Genomic DNA, 19,601 nt, shown 5'->3' on the forward strand with positions numbered 1-19,601 from the left:
CCAGTAAGGACCAGTAACCCCTTAGGGACTCCCCAGTTCATCCCAGTACGGACCAGTTCATCCCAGTATAACCCAGTGACCCCTCAGGCACCTCCCAGTTCATCCCAGTATGGCCCAGTGACCTCCCAGTACCCTCCCAGTCCATCCCAGCACCCCCAAACCGCATCGCGGCCCAAACCAGTATAAACCAGTATAAACCAGTATAAACCAGTACTCACCAGTGAGGCCGGGGGCCGCAGCGCCCCCTGCAGGACAGGCAGCACCCGGGGCAGCAGCGGCGCCGCCCCCTCCCCCAACAGCTCCGAGACCGCCGCCGCCAGCACCAAACTGGGAACACTGGTTTGTACTGGGAAGAGCTCTGGGGGGGACTGGGAGGGACTGGGAGGGAACTGGGAGGGGACTGGGAGGGACTGGGAGGGACTGGGAGGGACTGGGAGGGAACTGGGAGGGACTGGGAGGGGATTGGGAGGGACTGGGAGGGGATTGGGAGGGGACTGGGAGGGACTGGGACGAACTGGGAGGGGATTCGGGGTTACTGGGAGTGACTGGTTTGGGGTTTGGGGGTTACTGGGATGAACTGGGAGGGACTGGGAGTTACTGGGGTGTCACTGGGCTATACTGGGATGGACTGGGATGGACTGGGAAGGGGTTTTTAGTGTTACTGGGAGTTACTGGGAGGGACTGGGAGGGACAGGGAAGGAATTGAGAGGGAACTGGGCCATACTGGGATGGACTGGGACAAACTGGGAGGGACTGGGAGAGAACTGGAACGAACTGGGAGGGGACTGGGCGTTACTGGGATGAACTGGGAGGGGATTCGGGGTTACTGGGAGTTACTGGTTTGGACTGGTTTGGACTGGGAGGCCCCGAGGGGGCGGGGCCAAGGGGAGGGGCCCAGGGGGGATTTGGGGCCATTTTGGGGCAAATCCGGGAGATTTTGGGGCTTTGGGGGGGGAATTTTGGGGAATTTGGGGAAATTTGGGAATTTTGGGGAAATTTTGGGGAAATTTTGGGAATTTTTGGGGAATTTTTTTGAAATTTTGGGGAAATTTGGGACAATTTTGGGCAATTTTGGGGAAATTCGGGAGAATTTTGGAGAAATTCGGGGACATTTTGGAAAACTTTAGGCAAATTTGGGGAATTTTGGGTAATTTGGGGGAAATTTTGGGGAATTTTGGGGTTATTTTGGGAAAATTTGGGGAATTTTGGGGAACTTTAGGGAATTTTGGGAAAATTTTGGGGAGTTTTTGGGGAAATTTTAGAGAAATTGGGGAATTTTGGGGAATTTTTTTGGAAATTTGAGGATTTTGGGGAATTTTGGGGAACTTTTTGGGAATTTGTTATGAATTTGGGGGAACTTTAGAGAAATTTGGGAATTTGGGGGAAGAATTGGGGAAATTTGGGAAAATTTTGGGGAAATTTGGGGAGATTTGAGGAATTTTTGGGATTTTTTTCCCCATTTTTTCCCCTTTTGGGGCCAATTTTGAAGCTTTTTGGGGAAATTTTGGAGGTTTTGGGGATTTTTTGGAATTTCCAGGAATTCCCGGGAAGTTCTGGAGTTTCCAGGTGGCGATTTTGGGGAATTTTCCTCCTTTTTGGGGATTTTTTGCCCATTTTGGGTCATTTTGGATCATTTTTGGCCATTTTGGGTCATTTTTGGCCATTTTCGGTCATTTTTCACCATTTTTCTGATTTTTTTTTTTAATTTCCCAGCAATTTTGGGGAATTTTGGGAGTTCTGCCTCAATCCTCATTATTTTAACAACTTTCCCATGGGAATTTTCCCAATTTTTGGCCATTTTTGGCCATTTTGGGCCATTTTTTCCCTTTTTTTTTTCTTTTTTTTTGCATTTTTTCCATTTTTTTCAGAATTTTTCTGGAATTTTTGGCAATTTTCAGGAATTTTTTGGAATTCCGGGATTTCCCCAAATTCGGGCTGAACTTGAGGAATTTTGAACCATCTTTTCCATGGGATTTTCCCTCATTTTCAGCCATTTTGGGCCATTTTCCCCCCTTTTTTCCCATTTTTTCCCAATTTTTCCCCATTTTTTCAGGAATTTTCAGGATTTTTCAGGAATTTTGAGAATTCCAGGAATTCTGCCTGAACCCTCATTATTTTAACAACTTTTTCATGGGATTTTCCCTCATTTTTGGCCATTTTGGGCCATTTTTAACCTTTTTTTTTTGCTTTTTTTGCATTTTTTTGCATTTTTTTGCATTTTTTCCCATTTTTTTTCCGAATTTTCCTGGAATTTTCGGGAAATTTCAGGAATTCTGGGAATTCCACTAATTCAGGCTGAACTTGAGGAATTTCAAACCAACTTTTCCATGGGATTTTTCCTCTTTTTTGCCCATTTCCCCCCCGTTTTTTCACCTTTTTTTTGGCTTTTTTTTTTTTTTCATTTTTCCCAATTTTTTTCCAAATTTTTCTGGAATTTTTTGGAAACTTTCAGGAATTTTTGGGAATTCCAGGAATTCCCCAAATTCCGGCTGACCTTGACCAATTCCAAACCATCTTTCCCAGGCGATTCCCCCCCATTTTTGGCCGGTTTTTGTCCATTTTTCCCCCATTTTTTACCCTTTTTTTCCCCTTTTTTTTGGCATTTTTTCCCATTTTCCCCCAAATTTGCCCCAAATTTTCGGGGATTTTGGGGAATTCCGGCAATTCCGGGCCTCTCTCACCTGACCCTGGTGGCCTCGGGGTCCTCCCGGGCCAGGCCCAGCCCCAGCTCCAGCGCCTCCAGCAGCCCCTCCCCCACCACGGCCGGGCCCAGCGCCCCCAGCACCTCTGCGGAGACCAGTATAAACCAGTATGGACCAGTATAAACCAGTATGGACCAGTATGGACCAGTATGGACCAGTATAAACCAGTATAGACCAGTATGGACCAGTATGGACCAGTATAAACCAGTATGGACCAGTATGGACCAGTATAAACCAGTATAAACCAGTATGGGCTGGTATGGACCAGTATAGACCAGTATGGACCAGTATAGACCAGTATGGACCAGTATGGACCGGTATGGACCAGTATGGACCAGTATAAACCAGTATAGACCAGTATGGACCAGTATAGACCAGTATGGACCAGTATGGACCAGTACGGACCGGTATGGACCAGTATAAACCAGTATAGACAAGTATGGACCAGTATAAACCAGTATAGACCAGTATAAACCAGTATAGACCAGTATGGACCAGTATGGACCAGTACGGACCGGTATGGACCGGTATGGACCGGTATGGACCAGTATGGACCAGTATGGACCGGTATGGACCGGTATGGACCGGTATGGACCAGTAAGGACTGGTACGGACCGGTATGGACCAGTACGGACTGGTATAAACCAGTATGGACCAGTATGGACCAGTAAGGACCAGTATGGACCAGTATGGACCAGTAAGGACCAGTAAGGACCGGTATGGACCAGTATGGAGCAGTACAGACCGGTATGGACTAGTATGGACCAGTATAAACCAGTATGGACCAGTATGGACCGGTACGGACCAGTACGGACCAGTATGGACCAGTAAGGACCAGTAAGGACCGGTATGGACCAGTATGGACCAGTAAGGACCAGTATGGACCAGTACGGACCAGTAAGGACCCGTATGGACCGGTATGGACCAGTATAAACCAGTATGGACCGGTATAAACCAGTATGGACCAGTATGGACCGGTATGGACCAGTAAGGACCAGTAAGGATCGGTATGGACCAGTATAAACCAGTACAGACCGGTATGGACTAGTATGGACCAGTATAAACCAGTATGGACCAGTATGGACCAGTATGGACCAGTATGGACCAGTATGGACCAGTAAGGACCAGTAAGGACCAGTAAGGACCGGTATGGACCAGTACAGACCAGTATGGACCAGTATAGACCAGTGACCCTCCCAGTGCTCCCAGTGACCTCGCAGGTTCTTCCCAGTTCCCTCCCAGTATAAACCAGTAACTCCCAATCCCTCCCAGTTCCCTCCCAATCCCCTCCCAATCCCCTCCCAGTCCCTTCCAGTCCCTCCCAGTCCCTCCCAGTTCCCTCCCAGTCCCCTCCCAGTTCCCTCCCAGTCCCTCCCAGTCCCTCCCAGTCCCTCCCAGTGCTCCCAGTCTCACCCAGTGCCTGTAACTGGTGGGGCCCCCCCCGGGCCAGGGCTGAGACGGCTCCGACGAGGGGAGCGGAGAGGGGGGAGGGGAGGGAGGAGCAGCCGCAGCCTGGGAGGGGCGGGAAAAGCGGGAATTGGGGGGAAATCCGGGGATTTTGGGCAATTTTGGGGAGAATTTGGGAATTTTGGGGGAATTTTGGGGAAAATTTGGGAATTTTTGGGGGGATTTTGGGGAAATTTTGGGGGGATTTGGGGGATTTTTCAGGATTTTTCAGGGGAGGTTTTTGGGGAATTTGGGGGAATCTGAGGGGATTTGGGGGGGAAATTTGAGGATTTTCAGGGGTTTTTCGGGGGGAATTTGGGGATTTTTGGGAATTTGGGGGAAATTTGGGGAGTTTTAGGGGGAAATTTGGGGAATTTGGGGAATTTTGAGGGATTTTGGGGGGGATTTTGGGGATTTTGGGGAAAATCTGGGAATGTTGGGGGATTTTGGAGGAATTTTCAGGGGAAATTTTGGGGAGTTTGGGGAAATTTTGAGGGATTTGGGGGCAAATTTGGGAATTTTTGGGGAAATTTTGGGAATTTGGGGGAATTTTGAGGGAAATTTGGGAATTTTTGGGGATTTTGGGGGAAATTTGGGAATTTTTGGGGATTTTGGGGGAAATTTGGGAATTTTTGGGGGATTTGGGGGATTTTTCAGGATTTTTCAGGGGAGATTTTGGGGAATTTTGGGGAGTTTGGGGTGAAATGTTGGGAATTATTGGGGGAATATTTGAGGGGTTTTGGGGGGAATTTGGGAATTTTTGGGAATTTGGGGGAAATTTGGGGAGTTTTAGGGGGAAATTTGGGGAATTTGGGGAATTTTGAGGGATTTTGGGGGGGATTTTGGGGAAAATTTGGGAATGTTGGGGGATTTTGGAGGAATTTTCAGGGGAAATTTTGGGGAGTTTGGGGAAATTTTGAGGGATTTGGGGGCAAATTTGGGAATTTTTGGGGAAATTTTGGGAATTTGGGGGAATTTTGAGGGAAATTTGGGAATTTTTGGGGATTTTGGGGGAAATTTGGGAATTTTTGGGGATTTTGGGGGAAATTTGGGAATTTTTGGGGGATTTGGGGGATTTTTCAGGATTTTTCAGGATTTTTCAGGGGAGGTTTTTGGGGAATTTGGGGGAATCTGAGGGGATTTTGGGGGGAAATTTGGGGATTTTCAGGGGTTTTTCGGGGGGAAATTTGGGGATTTTTGGGAATTTGGGGGAAATTTGGGGAGTTTTAGGGGGAAATTTGGGGAATTTGGGGAATTTTGAGGGATTTTGGGGATTTTGGGGAAAATCTGGGAATGTTGGGGGATTTTGGAGGAATTTTCAGGGGAAATTTTGGGGAGTTTGGGGAAATTTTGAGGGATTTGGGGGCAAATTTGGGAATTTTTGGGGAAATTTTGGGAATTTGGGGGAATTTTGAGGGATTTTGGGGAGAACTTTGGGAAATTTCAGGGGTTTTGGGGGGAAATTTGGGGAATTTTAGGGGAATCTTGAGGGAATTTTGGGAATTTGGGGGAATTTTGGGGGAAATTTGGGAATTTTCGGGAATTTTCAGGGGAAATTTGGGGGAATTTTTGGGCATTCTGGAGGAAATGGGGGGAATTTAGGGGAAAAAAAAGGAATTTTGGGGAATTTCGGGAATATTGGAGGGAGATTTTGGGAATTTTGGGGAATTTTGGGGGGTTTTGGGGAAAAATCTGGGATTTTTGGGGGGAATTTTGGGAATTTGGGGAATTTTGAAGGAATTTTTGGGAATTTTTGGGAATTTGGGGGAATTTTTTTGGAATTTTGGGAATTTTCAGGGGTTTTGGAGGGAAATTCGGGGATCTTTGGGGAAATTTTGAGGGAATTTTGGGAATTTTTGGGAATTTTGGGGGAAATTTTGGAATTTTCGGGAAAATTTAGGAATTTTGGGGAATTATTTGGAATTTTGGGGAAATTTTGGGAATTTAGGGGAAAATTTGGGGATTTTGGGGGGAATTTGAGGATTTTGGGGAATTTTGAGGGTAATTTTGAATTTTTTTTGGAATTTTGGGGGAAATTTGCGGAACTTATGGGGGATTTTGGAAAATTTGGGGAATTTTGAGAGATTTTGGGGGATTTTCAGCAATTTTTGGGAATTTTTTTCAGGAATTTTGGGGGAATTTGGGTGGAAATTTGAGAATTTTCAGGGATTTTTGGGAATTTTTGGGGAATTTGGGGTGAAATTTGGGGAACGTTGGGGAATTTTGGGGTATTTGGGGGCATTTTGGGTGATTTTGGGGTGGTTTGGGGGGGTTTTTTTAGGGTTTTTGGGGCTTTTGGGGCGTTTTTAGGGTTTTTTAGGGTTTTTGGGGCATTTTGGGTGGTTTTGGGGGTGGTTTTGGGGTGTTTTTTTAGGGTTTTTTAGGGTTTTTGGGGCATTTTGGGTGGTTTTGGGATCTTTTCCAGGGGTTTTGGGGTGGTTTTTGGGGGCATTTTGGGAGTTTTGGGGCGGCTTTTGGGGCACTTCAAGGCGTTTTTTGGGGCATTTTGGGTGGTTTTTTGGGGGGTTTGGAGGTGTTTTTTAGGGTTTTGGAATGGATTTTGAGGGTTTTTGGGGCATTTTGGGTGGTTTTGGGGGTGTTTTTTGAGGTTTCGGGGTGGATTTTGAGGGTTTTTGGGGCATTTTGGGTGGTTTTGGGGGTGTTTTTTGAGGTTTCGGGGTGGATTTTTAGGGTTTTTGGGGCATTTTGGGTGGTTTTGGGGGTGTTTTTTGAGGTTTCGGGGTGGATTTTTAGGGTTTTTGGGGCATTTTGGGTGGTTTTGAGGGTGTTTTTTGAGGTTTCGGGGTGGATTTTTAGGGTTTTTGGGGCATTTTGGGTGGTTTTGGGGGTGGTTTGGGGGTGTTTTTTTAGGGTTTTGGGGCATTTTGGGTGGTTTTGGGATCTTTTTCAAGGGTTTTGGGGTGGTTTTTGGGGGCATTTTGGGAGTTTTGGGGCGGCTTTTGGGGCATTTGGGGGTTTCAGGGTGGTTTTTTTAGGTTTTGGGGGGCATTTTGGAGCATTTCAGGGTTTTTTGGGGATTTTGGGGCATTTTCAGGCACATTTTGGGGGGTTTTGGGTGTTTTTTCAGGGTTTTTGGGTCATTTTGGGGTGGTTTTGGGGTGGTTTGGGTGGTTTTTTAGGGTTTTGGGGGGCATTTTGGGGCATTTTGGGGCATTTCAGGGTGGTTTTTTAGGTTTTTGGGGCATTTTGGGTGGTTTTGGGGTTTTTTTAGGGGTTTTGGGGTGGTTTTTGGGGGCATTTTGGGGCTTTCAGGGTGGATTTTTTGGGTTTTAGGCGTGGATTTTAGGGGTTTTGGGGCATTTTGGGGCTTTTTGGGGTGGTTTGGGGGAGGTTTTTAGGATTTTCGGGGCGGTTTTGGGGGCATTTTGGGGATTTGGGGGGTTTGGGGTGGGTTTTTAGGGGTTTTGGGCCATTTTGGGTGGTTTTGGGGTGGCTTTTAGGGTTTTTGGGGTGGTTCTTGGGGCATTTTGGGGGTTTCAGGGTGGGTTTTAAGGTTTTTGGGGCATTTGGGGTGGTTTGGGGGTGGTTTTTAGGGTTTTGGGGTGGTTTTGGGGCATTTTGAGGTGGTTTTTTAGGGGTTTTGGGGCATTTTGGGTGGTTTTGGGGTGATTGCAGGGTGGTTTTTGGGGTTTTGGGGTGGTTTTGGGGCATTCTGGGGCATTTCAGGGTGACTTTTTTAGGGTTTTTTGGGGTAGTTTGGGACAGTTCAGGGGTTTTTTTGGGTTTTTGGGGCATTTTTGGGCAGATTTTGGGGGGTTTTGGGGCATTTTGGGGTGTTTTTTTTGGCTTTTGGGGCATTTTGGGGCATTTCAGGGTGGTTTTTCAGGTTTTTGGGACATTTCAGGTGCTTTCAGGGTGTTTTTTAGGGTTTCGGGGGGTTTTTTAGGGTTTTTGGGGCATTTTGGGTGCTTTCCGGGTGGTTTTTGGGGTTTCGGGGTGGATTTTGAGGGTTTTTGGGGCATTTTGGGTGGTTTTGGGGGTGGTTTGGGGGTGTTTTCTTAGGGTTTTTTAGGGGTTTGGGGGCATTTTGGGTGGTTTTGGGATCTTTTCCAGGGGTTTTGGGGTGGTTTTTGGGGGCATTTTGGGAGTTTTGGGGCGGCTTTTGGGGCATTTGGGGGTTTCAGGGTGGTTTTTTTAGGTTTTTTGGGGCATTTTGGAGCATTTCAGGGTGGTTTTTTGGGGATTTTGGGGCATTTTCGGGCGCATTTTGGGGGGTTTCGGGTGTTTTTTCAGGGTTTTTGGGTCATTTGGGGTGGTTTTGGGGTGGTTTGGGTGGTTTTTTAGGGTTTGGGGGGGCATTTTGGGGCATTTTGGGGCATTTCAGGGTGGTTTTTTAGGTTTTTGGGGCATTTTGGGTGGTTTTGGGGTTTTTTTAGGGGTTTTGGGGTGGTTTTTGGGGGCATTTTGGGGCTTTCAGGGTGGATTTTTTGGGGTTTAGGGGTGGATTTTAGGGGTTTTGGGGCATTTTGGGGCTTTTTGGGGTGGTTTGGGGGAGGTTTTTAGGATTTTCGGGGCGGTTTGGGGGCATTTTGGGGATTTGGGGGGTTTGGGGTGGGTTTTTAGGGGTTTTGGGCCATTTTGGGTGGTTTTGGGGGGGCTTTTAGGGTTTTTGGGGTGGTTCTTGGGGCATTTTGGGGGTTTCAGGGTGGGTTTTAAGGTTTTTGGGGCATTTTGAGGTGGTTTTTTAGGGGTTTTGGGGCATTTTGGGGGGTTTTGGGGTGATTTCAGGGTGGTTTTTGGGGTTTTGGGGTGGTTTTGGGGCATTCTGGGGCATTTCAGGGTGACTTTTTTAGGGTTTTTTGGGGTAGTTTGGGACAGTTCAGGGGTTTTTTGGGTTTTGGGGGTATTTTTGGGCAGATTTTGGGGGGTTTGGGGCATTTTGGGGTGTTTTTTTAGGCTTTTGGGGCATTTCAGGGTGGTTTTCCAGGTTTTTGGGGCATTTTGGGGCATTTCAGGGTGGTTTTTGGGGCGTTTTGGGGCGGCTTTTGGGGCATTTTGGGGGTTTCAGGGGTTTTTTTAGGGTTTTTGGGACATTTCAGGTGCTTTCAGGGTGGTTTTTTAGGGTTTTGGGGGGTTTTTTAGGGTTTTTGAGGCATTTTGGGTGCTTTCCGGGTGTTTTTTGGGGTTTCGGGGTGGATTTTGAGGGTTTTTGGGGCATTTCAAGGCTTTTTTGGGGTATTTTGGGCAATTTTTGGGGGGTTTGGAGATTTTTTTAGGGTTTTGGGGTGGATTTTTAGGGTTTTTGGGGCCTTCCAAGGTGGTTTTTGGGGCATTTTGGGCGGGATTTGGGTGTTTTTTGGGGTTTTGGGGTGGATTTCTGGGGTTTTTGGGGCATTTTGGGTGGTTTTGGGTGTTTTTTCAGGGTTTTGGGGCATTTTGGGATGGTTTTTTAGGGTTTTGGGGGGCATTTTGGGGCATTTCAGGGTGGTTTTTCAGGTTTTTGGGGCATTTTGGGTGCTTTCAGGGTGGTTTTTGGGGCGTTTTGGGGGTTTCAGGGTTTTTTTTAGGGTTTTTGGGACATTTCAGGTGCTTTCAGGGTTTTTTTTAGGGTTTTGGGGGTTTTTTTTAGGGTTTTTGGGGCATTTTGGGTGCTTTCGGGGTGTTTTTTGGGGTTTCGGGGTGGATTTTGAGGGTTTTTGGGGCATTTTGGGTGGTTTTGGAGGTGGTTTGGGAGTGTTTTTTTAGGGTTTTTGGGGCTTTTGGGGCGTTTTGGGCGCTTTTAGGGTTTTTTAGGGGTTTTTCGGGCATTTTGGGTGGTTTTGGGGTTTTTTTAGGGGTTTTGGGGTGGTTTGGGTGGTTTTTTAGGGTTTGGGGGGGCATTTTGGGGCATTTTGGGGCATTTCAGGGTGGTTTTTTAGGTTTTTGGGGCATTTTGGGTGGTTTTGGGGTTTTTTTAGGGGTTTTGGGGAGGTTTTTGGGGGCATTTTGGGGCTTTCAGGGTGGATTTTTTGGGTTTTAGGCGTGGATTTTAGGGGTTTTGGGGCATTTTGGGGCTTTTTGGGGTGGTTTGGGGGAGGTTTTTAGGATTTTCGGGGCGGTTTGGGGGCATTTTGGGGATTTGGGGGGTTTGGGGTGGGTTTTTAGGGGTTTTGGGCCATTTTGGGTGGTTTTGGGGTGGCTTTTAGGGTTTTTGGGGTGGTTCTTGGGGCATTTTGGGGGTTTCAGGGTGGGTTTTAAGGTTTTTGGGGCATTTGGGGTGGTTTGGGGGTGGTTTTTAGGGTTTTGGGGTGGTTTTGGGGCATTCTGGGGCATTTCAGGGTGACTTTTTTAGGGTTTTTTGGGGTAGTTTGGGACAGTTCAGGGGTTTTTTGGGTTTTGGGGGCATTTTTGGGCAGATTTTGGGGGGGTTTGGGGCATTTTGGGGTGTTTTTTTAGGCTTTTGGGGCATTTTGGGGCATTTCAGGGTGGTTTTTCAGGTTTTTGGGGCATTTTGGGTGCTTTCAGGGTGGTTTTTGGGGCGTTTTGGGGTGGCTTTTGGGGCATTTTGGGGGTTTCAGGGGTTTTTTTTAGGGTTTTTGGGACATTTCAGGTGCTTTCAGGGTGGTTTTTTAGGGTTTTGGGGGGTTTTTTAGGGTTTTTGGGGCATTTTGGGTGCTTTCCGGGTGTTTTTTGGGGTTTCGGGGTGGATTTTTAGGGTTTTTGGGGCATTTTGGGTGGTTTTGGAGGTGGTTTGGGAGTGTTTTTTTAGGGTTTTTGGAGCTTTTGGGGCGTTTTGGGCGCTTTTAGGGTTTTTTAGGGGTTTTAGGGCATTTTGGGTGGTTTTGGGATGTTTTTCAGGGGTTTGGGGGTGGTTTCGGGGTGGTTTTGGGGGCATTTTGGGAGTTTTGGGGTGGCTTTTGGGGCATTTCAAGGCGTTTTTTGGGGCATTTTGGGTGGTTTTTGGGGGGGTTTGGAGGTGTTTTTTAGGGTTTTGGGATGGATTTTGAGGGTTTTTGGGGCATTTTGGGTGGTTTTGGGGGTGTTTTTTGAGGTTTCGGGGTGGATTTTTAGGGTTTTTGGGGCATTTTGGGTGGTTTTGGGGTGTTTTTTTAGGTTTTTTAGGGTTTTTGGGGCTTTTTGGGATCTTTTTTAGGCGTTTTGGGGTGGTTTTTGGGGGCATTTTGGGAGTTTTGGGGCGGCTTTTGGGGCATTTTGGGGGTTTCAGGGTTTTTTTTAGGGTTTTTGGGACATTTCAGGTGCTTTCAGGGTGTTTTTTAGGGTTTTGGGGGGTTTTTTTAGGGTTTTTGGGGCATTTTGGGTGCTTTCTGGGTGTTTTTTGGGGTTTCGGGGTGGATTTTGAGGGTTTTTGGGGCATTTTGGGTGGTTTTGGGGGTGGTTTGGGGGTGTTTTTTTAGGGTTTTTTAGGGTTTTGGGGGCATTTTGGGTGGTTTTGGGATCTTTTCCAGGGGTTTTGGGGTGGTTTTTGGGGGCATTTTGGGAGTTTTGGGGCATTTTGGGGGTTTCAGGGTGGTTTTTTTAGGTTTTGGGGGCCATTTTGGAGCATTTCAGGGTTTTTTGGGGATTTTGGGGCATTTTCGGGCGCATTTTGGGGGGTTTTGGGTGTTTTTTCAGGGTTTTTGGGTCATTTTGGGGTGGTTTTGGGGTGGTTTGGGTGGTTTTTTAGGGTTTTGGGGGGCATTTTGGGGCATTTTGGGGCATTTCAGGGTGGTTTTTTAGGTTTTTGGGGCATTTTGGGTGGTTTTGGGGTTTTTTTAGGGGTTTTGGGGTGGTTTTTGGGGGCATTTTGGGGCTTTCAGGGTGGATTTTTTGGGGTTTAGGGGTGGATTTTAGGGGTTTTGGGGCATTTTGGGGCTTTTTGGGGTGGTTTGGGGGAGGTTTTTAGGATTTTCGGGGCGGTTTGGGGGCATTTTGGGGATTTGGGGGGTTTGGGGTGGGTTTTTAGGGGTTTTGGGCCATTTTGGGTGGTTTTGGGGGGGCTTTTAGGGTTTTTGGGGTGGTTCTTGGGGCATTTTGGGGGTTTCAGGGTGGGTTTTAAGGTTTTTGGGGCATTTTGAGGTGGTTTTTTAGGGGTTTTGGGGCATTTTGGGGGGTTTTGGGGTGATTTCAGGGTGGTTTTTGGGGTTTTGGGGTGGTTTTGGGGCATTCTGGGGCATTTCAGGGTGACTTTTTTAGGGTTTTTTGGGGTAGTTTGGGACAGTTCAGGGGTTTTTTTGGGTTTTTGGGGCATTTTTGGGCACATTGTGGGGGGGTTTGGGGCATTTTGGGGTGTTTTTTTTGGCTTTTGGGGCATTTTGGGGCATTTCAGGGTGGTTTTCCAGGTTTTTGGGGCATTTTGGGGCATTTCAGGGTGGTTTTTGGGGCGTTTTGGGGCGGCTTTTGGGGCATTTTGGGGGTTTCAGGGGTTTTTTTAGGGTTTTTGGGACATTTCAGGTGCTTTCAGGGTGTTTTTTAGGGTTTTGGGGGTTTTTTTTAGGGTTTTTGGGGCATTTTGGGTGCTTTCCGGGTGTTTTTTGGGGTTTCGGGGTGGATTTTGAGGGTTTTTGGGGCATTTTGGGTGGTTTTGGGGGTGGTTTGGGGGTGTTTTTTTAGGGTTTTTTAGGGTTTTGGGGCATTTTGGGTGGTTTTGGGATCTTTTTCAGGGGTTTTGGGGTGGTTTTTGGGGGCATTTTGGGAGTTTTGGGGCGGCTTTTGGGGGTTTCAGGGTGGTTTTTTAGGTTTTGGGCGGCATTTTGGAGCATTTCAGGGTTTTTTGGGGATTTTGGGGCATTTTCAGGCACATTTTGGGGGGTTTTGGGTGTTTTTTCAGGGTTTTTGGGTCATTTTGGGGTGGTTTTGGGGTGGTTTGGGTGGTTTTTTAGGGTTTTGGGGGGCATTTTGGGGCATTTTGGGGCATTTCAGGGTGGTTTTTTAGGTTTTTGGGGCATTTTGGGTGGTTTTGGGGTTTTTTTAGGGGTTTTGGGGTGGTTTTTGGGGGCATTTTGGGGCTTTCAGGGTGGATTTTTTGGGGTTTAGGGGTGGATTTTAGGGGTTTTGGGGCATTTTGGGGCTTTTTGGGGTGGTTTGGGGGTGGTTTTTAGGATTTTCGGGGCGGTTTGGGGGCATTTTGGGGATTTGGGGGGTTTGGGGTGGGTTTTTAGGGGTTTTGGGCCATTTTGGGTGGTTTGGGGGTGGCTTTTAGGGTTTTTGGGGTGGTTCTTGGGGCATTTTGGGGGTTTCAGGGTGGGTTTTGAGGTTTTTGGGCCATTTGGGGTGGTTTGGGGGTGGTTTTTAGGGATTTGGGGTGGTTTTGGGGCATTTTGAGGTGGTTTTTTAGGGGTTTTGGGGCATTTTGGGTGGTTTTGGGGTGATTTCAGGGTGGTTTTTGGGGTTTTGGGGTGGTTTTGGGGCATTCTGGGGCATTTCAGGGTGACTTTTTTAGGGTTTTTTGGGGTAGTTTGGGACAGTTCAGGGGTTTTTTTGGGTTTTTGGGGCATTTTTGGGCAGATTTTGGGGGGTTTTGGGGCATTTTGGGGTGTTTTTTTAGGATTTTGGGGCATTTTGGGGCATTTCAGGGTGGTTTTCCAGGTTTTTGGGGCATTTTGGGTGCTTTCAGGGTGGTTTTTGGGGCGTTTTGGGGGTTTCAGGGTTTTTTTTAGGGTTTTTGGGACATTTCAGGTGCTTTCAGGGTGTTTTTTAGGGTTTTGGGGGGTTTTTTAGGGTTTTTGGGGCATTTTGGGTGCTTTCTGGGTGTTTTTTGGGGTTTCGGGGTGGATTTTGAGGGTTTTTGGGGCATTTTGGGTGGTTTTGGAGGTGGTTTGGGGGTGTTTTTTTAGGGTTTTTTAGGGTTTTGGGGCATTTTGGGTGGTTTTGGGATCTTTTCCAGGGGTTTTGGGGTGGTTTTGGGGGCATTTTGGGAGTTTTGGGGCGGCTTTTGGGGCATTTTGGAGCATTTCAGGGTGGTTTGTTCGGTTTTTGGGGCGTTTTCAGGCGCATTTGGGGGGGGATTGGGTGTTTTTTCCAGGGTTTTTGGGGCATTTCGGGTGGTTTTGGGATGTTTTTTGGGGTTTCGGGGTGGATTTTGAGGGGTTTTGGGCCATTTCAGGGCATTTTGGGGGCGTTTGGGGCGGTTTTGGGGCTCACCCAGCGCGTGCAGGGCGCTCAGCGCCAGCTCCCGGCTCCGGGGGGACCCCGAGGGCTCCAAAGCCTCCAAAATCCTGGGGAGCACCTGGGGCAGCCAGGGCTGCACCCCCTCCCCTGGGAGCCCCGGAACGGCCCCGAATCAGCCCCAAATCCCCCCAAATTCCCCCCAAATCCCCCCAAATACCCCCAAATCCCCAAATTCCCCCCAAAATCCCCAATTTCTCCCCAAAATCCCCAATTCCCCCCCAAATTCCCCCCAAAATCCCCGATTTTCTCCCCCAAAATCCCCCAGATTTCCCCCCAAAATCCCTCCCAAAAATCCCCCAAATCCCCCCCCAAATTCCCCCCAAATCCCCAATTTTCCCCCCAAATTCCCCAAAATTTCTCCCCAAAATTCCCAAATCCCCCCAAAATTCCCCCAAATCCCCAGTTTTCCCCCAAAATCCCCAAGTCCCACCAATTCTCCCCCAAATCCCTCCCAAAACTCCCAAATTTCCCCCCAAAATCCCCAAATTTCCCCTCAAAATCCCCAAATTTCCCCCCCAACCTCCCCAAAATTCCCCCCGAACTCCCCAAATTTTCTCCCCAAACCCCCAATTTTCCCCCCAAAATCCCCAAATCCCCCCAAAATTCCCCCAAAATCCCCATTTTTCCCCCAAAATCCGCAATTTTCTCCACCCAAATCCCCCAGATTCCCCCCAAAATCCCTCCCAAAAATCCCCTAAATCCCCAAATTCCCCCCAAAATCCCCTAAATCCCAATTTTTCTCCCAAAACTCCCCCAAATCCCCATTTTTTCCCCGAAATCCCCAATTTTCCCCCCAAATGGCCAAATTTCCCCCCCAAACTCCCCAAAATCCCCAATTTCCCCCCCAAATCCCTCCCAAAACATCCAAATTCCCCCAAAAATCCCAAATTTTCCCCAAAATCCCCCCAAAATCCCCAAATTTCTCCCCAAAATCCCCAAATTCCCCCCAAACTCCCCAATTTTCTCCCCAAAATCCCCCATTTTCCCCCAAAATCCCTCCCAAAACTCCCCAAAATCACAAAATTCCCCCCAAAGTCCCCAAATTTCCCCCAAAATCCCCAACTTTCCTCCCAAACTCCCCAAAATCCCTGAATTTCCCCCCAAAATCGCCAATTTCCCACCAATTTCCCCCCAAATCCCTCCCAAAACTCCCAAATTCCCCCCAAAATCCCAAATTTCCCCCCAAAATCCCTTCCAAAACTCCCCAAAATCCCCAATTTTCTCCCCAAAATCCCCAAATTCCCCCCAAAATCCCCAAAATTCCCCCCAAACTCCCCAAATTTTCCCCAAACTCCCCAAATTTCCCCCCAAAATCCCCAAATTCCCCCCAAAATCCCCAAAATTCCCCCCAAACTCCCCAAATTTTCCCCAAACTCCCCAAATTTCCCCCCAAACTCCCCAAATTTTCCCCAAACTCCCCAAATTTCCCCCCAAAATCCCCAAATTTTGCCCCAAACTCCCCAAAATTCCCCCCAAAATCCCCAAATTTTCCCCCCAAAATCCCCAAATTCTCCCAAAATCCCCAAATTTTGCCCCAAACTCCCCAAATTTCCCCCAAACTCCCCAAATTTTGCCCCAAACTCCCCAAAATTTTCCCCAAACTTCCCCAAATTTTGCCCCAAAATCCCCAAATTTCCCCCCAAACTCCCAAAATTCTCCCCAAATCCCAAATTTTGCCCCAAAATTGCCAAAATTCCCCCCAAACTCCCAAAATTTTCCCCAAAATCCCCAAATTCTCCCAAAATCCCCAAATTTCCCCCCAAACTCCCCAAATTTTGCCCCAAAATCCCCAAATTTCCCCCCAAACTCCCCAAATTTCCCCCCAAACTCCCCAAAATTCCCCCCAAAATCCCCAAATTCCCCCCAAAATCCCCAAAATTCCCCCCAAAATCCCCAAATTCTCCCAAACTCCCCAAATTTCCCCCCAAACTCCCCAAATTCTCCCAAAATCCCCAAATTTCCCCCCAAACTCCCCAAATTTTGCCCCAAAATCCCCAAATTTCCCCCCAAACTCCCCAAATTTTCCCCAAACTCCCCAAAATTCCCCCCAAAATCCCAAAATTCCCCCCAAACTCCCCAAAATTCCCCCCAAAATCCCCAAATTCTCCCAAAATCCCCAAATTTTGCCCCAAAATCCCCAAAATTCCCCCCAAAATCCCCAAATTTCCCCCCAAACTCCCCAAATTCTCCCAAAATCCCCAAATTTCCCCCCAAACTCCCCAAATTTTGCCCCAAATTCCCCCCAAACTCCCCAAATTTTGCCCCAAACTCCCGAAATTCCCGGTTTTCCCCCGGAATTCCTCACCCAGCGCCTCCAGCAGCGTCTCCAGCACGAACCAGGATTTGGGCTCCGGCTCCGGGGAATCCGGGGAGCCCCAAAATTCCCCCAGGAGCCTCGGGAGGGCCTCGGCCGCCACCTGGGACACCTCGGGCTGCTCCCAGTCCAAACCAGTACGGACCAGTAAGGGCAGGAAAGAGGCCGGAAGCACCCCCCAAAAAAAGAGCCCAAAACCACCAGAATTCACCCGAAAAATCCCCCAAAAAATCCTCCAAAAATCCCCCTAAAAAATCCCCCAAATGGGATCCCAAAATTCCCGAAAATTCCCGCCGAAAATTCCCCAAAACAATCCCCAAAAATGCTGGAAAAATCCCCCAAAATTCGACCTGAAAATCCCCCCCAAAAATCCCCAAATTGGGATCCCAAGACCCCCAAAAAACTCCCCAAAAATCCCCCCCCAAAAGTCCCAAAATTGGGATCCCCAAATCCCCCCAAATTCCCCAGAATTCCTCAAAAAAGAACCCAAAAATTCTGGGAAAAATCGGATCCCAAAACCTCCAGAATTGACCCCAAAAATCCCTCCAAAAAATCCTCAAAAAATTCCCAAAATACCCCAAAAATTGGCACCCCAAAAAATCCTCAAAAAATTCCCCCAAAAGATCCCAAAATTGGGACCCCAAATCCCCGAAAATTCCCCCAAAAATTCCCAACAAATCCTGGAAAAATCCCCCAAAAGTCGACCCCAAAAATCCACAAAAAACCAAAAAAATTCCCCAAAAATTCCCAAAAAATCGGATCCCAAAACCCCCTGGATTCACCCCAAAAATTCCCCCAAAAAATCAAAAAGAATTCCCAAAATACCCCAAAAAATTCCCAAAAAATCCCCAAAAATCCCCCCGAAAAAATCCCCAAATTGGGATCCCAAAAACCCCGAAAAACTCCCCAAAAATTCCCCAAAATCCCCCACCAAAAGTCCCAAAATTGGGATCCCCAAATCCCCCAAAATTCCCTCCAAAAAGATCCCAAAAATCCCGGGGAAAATCGGATCCCGAAACCTCCGGGATTGACCCCAAAAATCCCTCCAAAAAATCCAAAAAAAATTCCCCCAAAATACCCCAAAAAATTCCCAAAAAATCCTCCAAAAATTCCCCCCAAAAATCCCCAAATTGGGATCCCAAAAACCCCGAAAATTCCCCCAAAAATTCCCCAAAAATCCTGGAAAAATCCCCCAAAATTCGACCCCAAAAAATGCCCCCAAAATCCCAAAATTGGGATCCCAAAAACCCCGAAAATTCCCCCAAAAATTCCCAACAAATCCTGGAAAAATCCCCCAAAATTCGACCCCAAAAAATCCCCAGATTGGGACCCCAAATCCCCGAAAGTTCCCCCCAAAATTCCCGAAAATTCTCAGAAAAAATCCCCTGAACAATTCGGCCTCCCCAGTAGAAACCAGTAGAAACCAGTCCCCTCCCAGCATAACCCAGTAACCCTCCAGTCCCTCCCAGTCCCTCCCAGTTCATCCCAATCCTCTCCCAGTTCCCTGCCAACCCACCCCAGTCCCTCCCAGTATAAACCAGTAACCCCAAACCCCCTCCCAGGCCCCTCCCAGTCCATCCCAGTCCCTCCCAGTTCCCTCCCAGTCCCTCCCAGTTCCCTCCCAGTCCCTCCCAGTCCATCCCAGTCCCTCCCAGATCCCTCCCAGTCCCTCCCAGTCCCTCCCAGTCCCTCCCAGTTCCCTCCCAGTCCATCCCAGTCCCTCCCAGTTCCCTCCCAGTCCCTCCCAGTTCCCTCCCAGTTCCCTCCCAGTCCCTCCCAGTCCATCCCAGTCCCTCCCAGTTCCCTCCCAGTCCCTCCCAGTCCATCCCAGTTCCCTCCCAGTCCCTCCCAGTCCAAACCAGTACCTCCAGCTCCTCCCGCAGCTCCCTCAGCGCCGCCGCCGCCGCCCCCCTGACCGCGGCCTCGGGGTCTCCCAGCCCCCCCCGCAGGGCCCCCAGCACCGGGGCCAGGAACCTGCGGAGGCCACGCCCACCCCGATCAGGCCACGCCCACCCCGGCTCAGGCCACGCCCACCCCCTTAAAACCCGCTTCCATATATGGCAAGCCACGCCCACAGTGCTGCATTGGCAGTTAAGCCACGCCCACACCGCCATATATGGAGTTAAGCCACACCCACACCGCCATATATGGAGTTAAGCCACGCCCACCACCCTTAAAGCCACAGCCACATTGCCACATGTGGAGTTAAGCCACTCCCACTTCCCTTAAGCCACGCCTGCCGTCCTTAAGCCCCGCCCACAACGCCATATATGGAGTTAAGACACGCCCACCGCCCTTAAAGCCACGCCCACTGCCCTTAAGCCACACCCACCGCCCTTAAAGCCAGACCCACATCGCCATATATGGAGTTAAGCCACGCCCACCGCCCTTAAGCTATGCCAACTGTCCTTAAGCCACGCCCACTGCCCTTAAGCCACGCCCACATCACCATATGTGGAGTAAAGCCACTCCCACATGTCCACATATGGAGTTAGGCCACGCCCACTTCCCTTAAGCCACGCCCACTGCCCTTAAAGCCACACCCACATTGCCATATATGGAGTTAAGCCACGCCCACCGCCCTTAAGCCACGCCCACCGCCCTTAAAGCCACTCCAACCGTCCTTAAGCCACGCCCGCCGCTCTTAAGCCACGCCCACATCACCATATATGGAGTTAAGCCACGCCTGCCGTTCTTAAGCCACGCCCACATCGCCATATGTAGAGTTAAGCCACGCCCACTACCCTTAAGCCATACCCACATCGCCATATATGGAGTTAGGCCACATCCACCACCCTTAAAGCCACGCCCACTTCCCTTAAGCCACGCGCACTGCCCTTAAAGCCACGCCCATCACCCTTAAAGCCACACCCACATCACCATATAAGGAGTTAGGCCACGCCCACTTCCCCTCAAGCCATGCCCACCGCCCTTAAAGCCACACCCACATCACCATATATGGAGTTAAGCCACGCCCACTTTCCCTTAAGCCCCGCCCGCCGTTCTTAAGCCACGCCCACATTGCCATATGT

The 19,601-nt window shown here is 48.7% G+C and overlaps 1 protein-coding gene across 2 annotated transcripts in view; it reads right to left on the minus strand.

Moving 5' to 3' along the window:
* IPO4 (importin 4) overlaps positions 1-19,601 on the minus strand; it is a 57,903-nt gene that overhangs the window by 12,002 nt on the left and 26,300 nt on the right. For both annotated transcript variants that reach the window (XM_082299528.1, XM_082299527.1), the window contains exons 13-18: positions 18,435-18,543; positions 16,561-16,687; positions 14,229-14,342; positions 4,116-4,214; positions 2,682-2,787; positions 219-327 (exon numbers count right to left, since the gene is read on the minus strand). In XM_082299528.1, the coding sequence (XP_082155654.1) occupies positions 219-327; positions 2,682-2,787; positions 4,116-4,214; positions 14,229-14,342; positions 16,561-16,687; positions 18,435-18,543 (664 nt within the window). The remainder of the gene's footprint in view (positions 1-218; positions 328-2,681; positions 2,788-4,115; positions 4,215-14,228; positions 14,343-16,560; positions 16,688-18,434; positions 18,544-19,601) is intronic.

The sequence above is a fragment of the Coloeus monedula genome, assembly GCF_965178545.1.
Source record: "Coloeus monedula genome assembly, chromosome: 32".
Taxonomy (NCBI): Eukaryota; Metazoa; Chordata; class Aves; order Passeriformes; family Corvidae; genus Coloeus; species Coloeus monedula.